An 11,389-nucleotide genomic window follows, 5' to 3' on the forward strand; every position below is an offset into this window, starting at 1 on the left:
GAAAACTGTTCATAACTACGTTATTTTCAATTTAAGGTAAAAATTGCGTATTGCAATAATATGTAAGTTATCCCTTTTAAGAAAACAAAAATCTTTCTGAATAACTCGAAAGTGCGATTTTAAATTATTCTTCTGTTTTCACTATAGGATTCAGCGTCAGTTTAAGCTTTTTATTTCTTCAGGAATAAATAGGTAAGCAATAATGCAGTCTTAATTTCATGCCTCTTGTATTTTTTTCTTTTTCTATTGAAATTTTTTTCATAACCAAAAATCTTATAAGCAGCTCAATAAAAATGTAAATAATATATACACATTGATATGAAAACAATTATATTCATAAAATAAAACAACTTTACAACAATAGAAAACAAAAAAATTACACACACGTACAGGTATCCCAATTCACACAAAAATGCTTGTAAAATTATTTCTTACTTTACTATTTTTAAGCTTAGACCCAAAATTACTTACTAATATTATGTACATCGATTACATACAAAATATTCCTGAGAATGTGTCAGTTCAAGCAATAAATCCTTAAATAATCTTATGCTTCAGCGATCTTAATAAGGAAAAATTCCCGAAACTGACGAACCTCTCGCTTACAAAAGGTACGTAAAAAGCCCTGGCCAGTCTATTTGACTTTTCAGCATTAAGAAATTTATAACTACTAATCACCTTCCAATCGTCAGTACGTTTTGCATAAATTGGCTCCAAAGCCGTTTCTTTATCCAAATCTAGATCCAATAAAAAGTGACACTTGCTAATATCAAAGTACAAACTTAAATCTTCCTTGTTTTCATCGTTAAAATAAGGATGAATGATTTTAGTAGCGTTTAAATGGTCGGAATAGGGTGCGGGCAGCATACCGTCAAATTCTGACTTGATAAACCGGACGTCCCAGTTGGTGTTTGGCAGAAAAAAAGAACCGGGAAATCTGTGCCAATCTTTTGCGAAACACACGTTTATTTCGGTGTTTTCTGGCACTTTTAAATCGGCCGGGTAACGATTTAATTCCATCATTAGGTCCATTGGGGCATGATAGTATTTATATAGGCCCACTATTCTGGATATACCTAAATAAAAAAAAAATATGTAGAATCTTAATTCTTAATTGAATTCATTTTCTTAGTTAAAGTCTCAAAGTGATTAAAAAGCGATCTACAGAAAGTTTTAGGGGATACTCCCGCCATACATCTAATAACTTGTTTTTGACCAATAATTTAGACAGAGCCTAGCTCGGTTATTATACGAGGTGAGAAAAAACTTTAAATAATAAAAATTGTAGTTTACCCTACATCGCCAGGAAATGTTCTAAAATATAATACAGGGGTATCGCAAAGTTAATAAGAATACAAAGTTTGTATTTATTAAATGGAACACCTATATTTGTATATTCAATAAAAAACCTTTTTCTTCTATTCCCATCTATTTCTAAAATGTCTTCCTCAATTTGTAATATTTTAGGTTAAGCTGCTCTTTCAGCGTACGCTCCTCGTTGTTCTTTTAAATACCTTGTGTCACGAAGTCTAATAACTAAATTTACATAACATATGTGAGGTCAGTAAACAAAAAACGGTAAAAATTTACGCGACATTCACCAAGAATATCAATAAATTTGTTTATTACTGCGCTTATTTTTAAAAATTGTTTATGTTTTACTATCTCTTTTATTATGCAACTGTTATATACGTGATTTTTGGTATATCCACTCCTTTTGACGAGTCCGACAAGCACTTAAAATACATGACTTAACTTTGAAAACACTCTGTATATATATGAAGTAAAACTAATTGAAGCATTAAATAAATAATGCTCCAACCGAGGATATATATGTACGAGCCGACATAGGTAAAGGTAATAGAAAAATTATTATTTTTATGTGACAAAAATCTAAGAGTAGCACTAAGCGCTTCTGTATGGATTGATTCTCTTATTATTGTTTCTTGTTTTTCATACTTAACAAATGCCTAAAAGTGGTATCATCTATTCTTAAATAATGACTAGTTTTTAGACCTATGACCAAATATACTTATTTCGGAACTACACTCTTCCACCCGTTCTTCAGTTCTTTTTAATTTTTTTTATGAACAATAAAAAAATTGCATTCCTCAAATTAGACGCGTTTCTCAGTTGAATCCGTTTTGTAAAATAAAAATAATCATCAGTCACACTAAGGCTGGTCGTCCTTTGGATGCGTTTTCGTCCGAATTGCCTTCGTCAGAAATCGGACGAAGAAGTGCGAATCATCCCGTTTCATTGAAACCTATCTAAGCTCGTACACTGCGTCCGAACTGCTTCGTATGAAAACCTGCGATGTGCGATCTATCCGAAACAAATGGGATCGCAGTTGATGAATTAATACAGATAGAGACATACAAAGAAAATTGTGGCAAGAAGTGGCAGTTGAAATGTATACTAAGGGTAAGTTAAATGAAATTTGAGTCTCAGGTATGATATATTTGCAAACAAGCAAAATATTTGTCTTTGTTGTTTATAATGTAGCAAAGGCATATAAAAAGTGAAATTATAATATTAAATCATAATATCATATATAAAGTGAAATCCGAAATGTATCTGAATATTTTATTGATCTTAAATTATGCTTATACAATTCTTGAGATGAAAAATAAGTTTTAAATTTATCTCTGATATCATAAGCTGAACTAGTGCCTCTGTTTTCACCCAAGGTTCCAAATCTTCCCGTTCTTGAATGTGTTTGATCAGGGATTTGCTCGAATGTACATCCTACTTGCTGCTCTCCTTCTCTATCAATTATAATGTTATGCAACAGGCATATGCATTTAATAAGTTTATCGGCAGATTCGGGATTTACTTCAACTGATTTACTGATTTTTGTAATAGTCTCCATTTGCTACTCATATTTCCGAATGCACATTCAACAACTTGTCTTGCTCGAGACAAACGCTCATTCTGAAGGTCCTAATTTTGATACTGGAAAAGGTTTCATTAAATTAGTTTTGAGTGGATAAGCTTCATCTCCCAAAAGAACATGAGGTACTTTAATATTTGTTCCCGGCAGTAAACAATGTCTTGTAACACCTAATCCTGCGTTTTCAAGCTTTTGGCAAAGATTTTAATTTTTTTAATCCAAAAAATTACCACCGTCATTTTCTTTACCCCACATCAATTGCTACAAATTTGTAGTTTGGTCCAGCAACAGCTTGTAAAACAATTGAGATTATTGTTTGTAGTTCCGATACATGCTTCTGGAGTGCTTTAGATTTTGTATGCGTATGTGTATCCCATTTATGCATCCAACACAGTTTGGAAATTTCCACTTACTCCAAAATTCTTTAGATATAGACTCCATGTCTTCATTTTTCGGAAATGGCATATCTACAGTACCCAACTTGTCCCAAATAGCATCATACGTTTCATAAACAATTCTACCCGTCTGATATTCGAAACAAATACCCTAACGCCTTGAACGAGGAGCACGTTGCCAAATACATTTAAAAAAAAAGTGATTAATTGTAACGTTTTTTTTTGTTTCAGTTGATGAAGTAAAAAATAATTGGAGGGCGCTGTGAGACACATTCTGAAAGAAATTCCACAAGTCGAAAAAACAGAAATCGGTAGTTACCTCCAAATGGCGATATTATAAAATACTGTTGTTTTTATCTAAAACTGTTGAACGACGTAAACTGCATGGAAATATAACTCCGCAAAAGGGAAACAATAAAAACTCTGATTCCGAGACAGAATCGACATTGGAAGCTGCCGACAATGCATACACTCACTCAACAATTCAGAAGTCATCACACCAAATTGTACATATAGATATACACCAGCCATCCACATCTGGTAATAAGGTTAGAAGTACATTCAGTACACCTTGTAGTATAACTTTGCAAAGTAAGAAAAAGATAAACAATCGTCTAAAATACGCTAAGAATTCCGAGACAAATTCAATGGACGATAAGTTCCTCGAAATAGAAAGAGCCAAATTGGAAATATTGACGCAACATAAAAATAGAGAAGACAGTGGCAGTGAACGCCAATTCCTACTGAGTCCCCTGCCCTTTTTAAAGGCTGTACGTCAAAATCGACAAATGTTGGTGAGAAGTAATTTGCAGCAAGTATTTCTTGAAGAACAACAATTATCTACAAGAATCTAATAAATATCTATCAATGAAACAATTACATCAACACTGTTGCCTTCTCCAATGCCTTACATGGACACCGATTCCTCCAGAGCGTAATTCTATTGTAATGACTTAATATCAACACTACATCATTCTTCATCTTAAAAATATAGAACTACAAAAATATAGAATCTTTTGGGGTCTCACAATATTTAAGTGAAAGAAGAGAAGATGTTTCCTATCAACTGCCGTTGTCCATTCAGAACTATATTTCTCACTTCAGCGCATAAAACATTGTATTTCTTTTTTTTGTATTTTTAAATAATGAAATTGAAAATCTTGCAACTACTGTATTTATAACTTACCTTGGAGTCACACTCAATCGTTCTTCTGGTAAAATGGTCTCACGGAAATTCGACAAAATTCCGGGATTAAGATATAGTTAAATGTATCCTGATTTATGCGACAGTAATCAAAAAACCTTTTCTCGTCCTTCAAATCATCATATAAATGATGAAATTCTCCGAATTCTTTCGTTTTGCTAATATGTCAAAAACCCAACACTTTTTTCTTTTTAATTTTAATCGCCGTCTAACAAGATAACTATTTTCCAAAAGAAAATGATCCATATTAATAATTATTATAGTATGCTTATTTTATAAATCACTACATACGACTGCCTTCGTACAATGCGAAAACTTGTCTAGTGGACGATACCACATATATGAAATCTGAGGAAATTATTCCTCCGATTTCTGACGAAAACGCATCCAAAGGACGACCGGCCTAAAACTTCTAAAATTATAAAATGAGCCATTTTAAAGTTTGCTTAAAGTTTTACACCAGTAACGATACGATTTCATACGATAATAAGTAACGATACATATTTTAATTAGAACAAAAAATATGCAAGCCAAATAAAATTTGAAAATCAAAATTTCTCTTGCTTACTCACTAATCTGTCAAAAATTTAACGAAAAACTTACCTAATACAGAAAATATAGTGACAACCATCATCATAACAACAGTAGTTTTGTCCAAATAGTGGGTTCCCTGAGGCATTTTCTTCACAAGACTCCAAATGCGAAATATTAATTTTTGACAGACATCCAAAGTAATGGCTGCTGCCAAGCAAATCATTGGATAAATAGGAAACAAAAATCTTTCCTCTTTGTGCTTTTGGAACATGAAGACTGCTAACCAAAGAAACATGGGGCTCAGGGATAACCAATGAGGCAGATATAAGGTGCTTTTACTTTTTGATGGCACAAAAAGGTAGTTTAAGATTATTGCTAAAGGGCTCAGCAAGGCCAGAATCTATAAAGTAATACATTAACCTAAAAAAATTAGTTTGATAAAGCTACTTACCCAAACAATATTGAAATTTACTAAACCATTTATCAAATAAAATGAAAATGGTTCAGTGCCATAAAGTTCAGGTCCAGCACCTCCCAGAACATTATATTTAACAATGTTTAATGGTGCTATGACAAGTCTACCATAAATAAGTGAATCTGCTAGTATCATAGGCCCCAAAACCACTATGGCTGATATACCACACCAGGTTAAAAAGAATGTATACATTTTTCTTTGTATTAAGATGTCATAGGCTATTGGCACCCCTAGTAAAGCAGCAAATGGCCATCCTAGAAGTGAGCCTAGAGCAGTAAAAAATATCGCCAAAGCATATTTTTGTTGCCACCAAGCAGCACAGGCAGCAGTAAAGTTGTACATGGCAAAACTGGAGGGTAAATAGGCAGTGCTGGCTATAAACATACCAGGGGAGAATAATTGGAAGGCAAGACAAATTCTGCCTATGTGCACCCCAAACTCTTTACATACTGCTCTAAAATTAATTAATTTTATTGATAAGGCTACTTGATTTAAAATATTATAAGTACTTACTTGTAGAAAAATACTTCAGCAAAGGCACAAATCATGCCCAAGAGGCATCTGGAAAAATAGAACATCAAAAGTGGATTTGGCTGTAATAGTTTATGGTAAATCCATGCAGGAATTGCATGAATCATTAAGTACAAATAGGATCTTAAGGCATATTGTGGACTGTATTCCCATGTTTGAAGGCCTTTGGTGAATACTAAAACAGATTTAGAGTCAGTAAAAGTAAGACTCATATACATATAAGTGTTGGTATAATAAGTAATAATTTCAAAAAAAGTAATTTAACTTTTTAACCTTAATGGTAATAAAAAAAATGGTTATACACAAGATTTTGTCTTGCGTCTATTATTTGACGTAATATAACACATTTTCTTTCTTTCATATCGTCGCCTTGCATACAAAGGGGCGTAACTCATAATTTAATTTTTTTTTGGATTTCGCCCGGAGGTTGACAAATTTGGTGTTTTCTAGCTGCTCTCAAAAGGGCGTAACTCAATATAATTTATTGCCTGGGTTATGCACGCAAACTGTTTAGGCGTATCTCATCAAGTCATTTTAAAACAGCAGACAAAAAGGCGTATCTTAGATACGCCTTTTTGTTTGCACAAAATGTATCTAGAAACATGCAACAAAGAAGAAGAAGGTAGTATTGACACATATCGTCGTATATTTAAAGAGATGAATCTCTCAATCCATCGGCCAAAAAAAGACTTGTGTAGTCTATGTACTACATATCGTGAAGGAAATGCTTCTGAGAAAATGAAACTAGAAGAAAGATATCAATTACACATTAAGAACAAAAAAAAAATTAGAAAAATAAAACAAGAAAGTAAAGATAAATCTATTGATGATAATTCCTTTTTAAGTGCAGTGTTTGATTTACAACAAGTCATTTATTTGCCAAAAACAAACGAAAGTGCCGTGTTTTATAAGAGACGTCTAGCAGCTTACAACTTTAAATTATACAATTTGGCATCTAAGGAATGTTTTTGCTATAGGTACATGGAGTGAAATTGACAGCAAAAGAGGCTCATCGGAAATATCAACATGTATCTACAAATTTTTGATGCATTACGATGAAAAAGAGGTTAAATCTGCAGATTTATTTGCCGATGGCTGTAGCGGCCAAAATAAAAATTCCATAGTCGCTACTATATTTTGTAAGAAGCAGCAAGAACATTAGGCAAATTCGTCTTCGATTTTTTGAGCCCTTTCATGGTCAAAGTGAAGGGGACTCAGTCCATAGTGCCATAAGTACTGCCATTTCGCGTTCAGGAAACATATTTGTTCCATCTCAGTTGATTCCGATTTTTAAACTAGCTAGGGCTAAAAATCCCTATAATGTAATTCCAATGAATTATTCCGATTTCATAGATTTTTGGGTAAGGCTTGTCGAAAGATTTAAGAGTTTTAAGCATACGCCAAGATGATGACAGAAACCAAATCAACTGGACAGAAATCTTTGAAATTAAAGTTGAAAGGGAAAGTCCAGATAATATTTTTTTTAAAGTGTCTCACTGTGATGAACATTATAGAAGCCTCACATTGAAGAGAACAAACGTAGATCATTTTTCCCTTGGAGAACTTAACAATGAACGACCAAAGATAACATGTCTAAAATATCAGGACCTAATTTCTTTGTGCAGTGGAGAAACTCCTGTAATTCGATCTCAGGAGCATGTATCATTTTACAGATCTCTTCCACATGAATAAATCCCTATTTTTATCGTTTTATGTTATAAACAGTTTAGTTTTTTTGTTAGAGTTTTTATAGTGTTAAGGGCGTTAAGGAACCTACGTTTATTTTTTTGCGATAAGAATTTTTTTTAAGGCCAGGCCAGGATTTCCACTTTTCATTTCTTTGAAGTACTATAGGTTAATTTGAAACTTAATAAATGTTTAATTTTTCGAATAAAAGTTTGATTAGCATGTTGTTATTTTGCAAAGGGCGTAACTTTTTTAAAACAATTCGATTATAGCACACAAAAAGGCATATCTCAATCTTTTTTTGATTTTTGGAAATTTTTTGTTTTGTTTCTGGAACACTTATCTAAAATTTCATAATAGCAAATTGTTCTAATCATAGATGCCCACATGAGCACAAAATTTAAGCCGCAAATTCCAAACCGTTTTCTCACAGCAAGAGTTTCTCTTGAGCCAACATCTTAAAATGCTTTTCCTGTAAAATACAAATATTTCAGATACACCCCTATGCGTGCAAGGCGACAATATGTGCCATCCAAAGCATAAAAGTTTTTAACTGACATTTTTGTCAAATTTCAGTTTATTATGTCAATGGATTTGTTATGGAATTCTACATGCGATTATTCTTTTCATATTACAAAAACGGGTATTGTTTATTAATATCAATGCAAAGTTTACTATGCATGAGAGAATCAATACAAAATGAAATAGTAAAACTCAATTTTCTCAGATTTAACTTAAATGCCAGTTAGCCACTTTTATGCTTTGTGCGGCAAATATATGTTTAAAACTAAATCTAATATTTTGTAGGTAAACTGCCGTTTCCTGAGACAAAATTTAAATGATTTGACCCTTTTCCTTAAGCATAATGTATGTTGTTTGGTGGTAATTTTATATTTTCTTATTTGGAACTTTTAAATGACTTCGTTGATTTTCAAAAATATTAATTCTCAGATTTAGTGGAGAAGTGCCATGACTTTGAGGCAGTTATAAAGTAGATTGCAAGAGTTTGGGATCGGTTAAATTCAAATAGTATTGAGTCTTTAAATGACTAACAAAATTTTGTGTTAAATTTTTAAAAATTCCAGGTTTTATTTTAGAATTCTAATAACCCTTCAAGCATGACAATTTTATAGAGTATTTTTTAATTATTTTCATGACCGAGTATGGAAATAGTCTTGTTTAACTTTACACAGAATGCAGCATTCATTGATCCTATTAAACTACTTATTCTTTTTTTACTTAATATTGTATTCATTTTTAATATAATCCATACAACTTTAAACATAGTAAAGACCTAATTAACAATTTTTGCAATCTGGCAGTTTTTTTTGCATTAAAGATGCTGTATAAAGTTTTCTTTCAGCTTTGGTTATTCGACTCAAGATATCACAAGAAAACTGAAAAACTTGATAAGACTGAATTAATCTAATGTTTCAACAAGTTGGAAGATGCCATAAATGATATTAAAATATTGCTTCTGCATGCGTTTCAAATCCCTAGGTATGATATGAAAAAATATTTTTGTTCAGGTGTCTTAGTTTCACCTTTCCTAACTGTACATGAATAAAATGTATAAGATGTGTACTAAATATGTTACCTATATAGTGTGTAGGTTCCCAATAATTAAAAGTCTCATCACAATCGCTGATATGAGACCAAATAGCCGCACAAAACCGAGCAGACAATAAAGCTTTAAAAGCAGTGTCTCCGCTAGGGAATGTCAAGTTATTAACTACAAATTCGGTTGTGGTTTTTTTCTCTGGTTTACTGCAATAAATGACCCAGTTAATTAATTATATATAATAATATTTAAAGTACTTACACAGTCACATTTCTTACAGTCTTTTTGGGAATGTCTTTCTTAGAACTGCGCGGTAAGTTTTGCGAAGCATTTTGCCGCAATCTAAATGAAGGCTGGCTTTTGACCATATTGTTTGTTAGGAAGTGCCTTGAGTCATTATCAAGCGATCATAAATTTAGTTTTAATATCTTCTTATCAAATATTATTATAGTTATCATTTATCGACCGGTTGGCATTTATTTTGGTGCTGTCAACAATAATCAAAATCAGCTGAGAATAACATAGAAACGTCAAATGCCTGATCAGCGTTCCCAATAGAAGAAGATTCGGGAGGGCGTTGAGAAGGGTGTAATCACGATCTTAATAAATATACCTGGACTGCTAATGCATATGGTCACGATACCCAAAAATGACCACTGCATAGTGCATGGTGGCCGCCATTTTTATAGTGGTTGTGTCCTTTTGATGTTGGTCACTCTGAACATTTTCAGTGTTGCCAACAAAAAATATATTAAATAACGGTAATGAAGTTGACGACGCTGACGTGAGTATAGGAGATTCCCTAGTTTTTGGCGATTTGTAAACGACACTCTTGGTTATAACGTCTGCAATAGGCGATGCGCAACAGGCGATGTAGCTTTCTCCTTATTTAATACGTCGATAATCGTATCACTCTCTAATGAGGGTGATACGATACCGGAAGGTTAATACCTTCCGGAGCTCGCGCTAAGTATTTTGGAAAGGACGCTCGCATGCGGACTCAGAGTCCGCAGCCTTCAAATGTGCATATTTCTAAAAATTATGGGCAATAAAAGTTAATATTTATTTATTTTAAGATTTTATTCATCGAATACATTGATTTTGGCATTTTAACAAAACTTATTGCTACAAAAAAATTAAAATAAACATTTAACAACACATAAAAACTTTCTAGAAATAAAAAATAAAAATGTGTTTCATTCTGAGCGGCATTCATGACAAATAACAAGTGAATGCTCTAAACAAACACATTTGTGGCATTCAACACAAAAAAAACGAGGTCTATTTTTTTTTCTATCGCAGTATTAGCAACGTCCACGTTGTCCTGCTGGTAGGGGCTCAGGTGTAGGTGTTTCCAGTGCGAAAAGTTCTTTTATTCTCAACTGCGTAGCCTTAGGAATAGTTTGCGTCATTCGACGGCGAATATAGCCCTCCACTAATTGAAATGACAAAGATCGCAAAAACTTTCTTCGTCGTATACTTTCATTATTATTCATTGAATGAACAACAAAAGAGTTTATTCCCGATACATTGAGTAACAAATAGAACACAACCATGGGCCATCTTCTTGTATTACGTGCACAGTTATAAGACCCACATAGCTTGTCCACACAGTCAACACCTCCTTTAGATGAGTTGTAGCCAATATCATATCTGGTTTTCCAGTAGAAGCATCTATTTTATCGTCAAAATGCATACTTGATAAAAGCAGCACGTTTTTTTTCTTTTTTGGTGTATATGATACTAAAGTACAGTTATGACGAAAGGCGAACATGGACGATAAAAGTGGACGACCCAAAGGATTCAAAAATTCAGGTGGCAATTCCCTTTTGTTTTTTCTAACTGTACCTAATAAAGTTAGCTTGAAATCGGACTGAAGGAAATTGAGTAGCTCCATACTGGTAAACCAGTTGTCAACTGTAATATTACGACAGGTTTCTTTTATTGATTGGCACAATCTCTGCACCACTGCAGTGGGAGAATTACTCGCTTGGAATGGACCCTCAGGCTGCTTTCCTACGTAAACCTCCATGTTGCAGGTGTAGAAAGTCTTGGCGTCTACCATAGCAAATATTTATAGCCCATATTTATTGGCTTTGCTAGGTATATA

At 33.1% G+C, this 11,389-nt stretch overlaps 1 protein-coding gene across 1 annotated transcript; it reads right to left on the reverse strand.

Annotated features, from left to right (window-relative positions):
• Nucleotides 1-313: 313 nt before the first annotated feature.
• On the reverse strand, nt 314-9,897 carry LOC126743809 (alpha-1,2-mannosyltransferase ALG9). Its single transcript, XM_050451033.1, has 6 exons — nt 9,541-9,897; nt 9,316-9,485; nt 6,015-6,207; nt 5,478-5,955; nt 5,096-5,426; nt 314-1,076 (listed from the first exon to the last, which is right to left on the reverse strand). The coding sequence occupies exons 1-6, from the start codon at nt 9,645-9,647 to the stop codon at nt 538-540; spliced, it is 1,818 nt and encodes a 605-aa protein (XP_050306990.1). The 5' UTR covers nt 9,648-9,897; the 3' UTR covers nt 314-537.
• Nucleotides 9,898-11,389: the final 1,492 nt, after the last annotated feature.

Source organism: Anthonomus grandis, chromosome 13 (assembly GCF_022605725.1).
Source record: "Anthonomus grandis grandis chromosome 13, icAntGran1.3, whole genome shotgun sequence".
Taxonomy (NCBI): Eukaryota; Metazoa; Arthropoda; class Insecta; order Coleoptera; family Curculionidae; genus Anthonomus; species Anthonomus grandis.

Excerpts from the sequence above, each read along its gene's own strand:
- LOC126743809 (XM_050451033.1), bottom strand. The coding sequence starts at position 9,647 with ATGGTCAAAAGCCAGCCTTCATTTAGATTGCGGCAAAATGCTTCGCAA. Across the intron at positions 9,486-9,540 it reads ACTGTAAGAAATGTGACTGT|TAAACCAGAGAAAAAAACCA; the intron begins GTAAGTACTTTA and ends CATTTATTGCAG. Across the intron at positions 5,427-5,477 it reads TAAATTTCAATATTGTTTGG|ATTCTGGCCTTGCTGAGCCC; the intron begins GTAAGTAGCTTT and ends ATTACTTTATAG.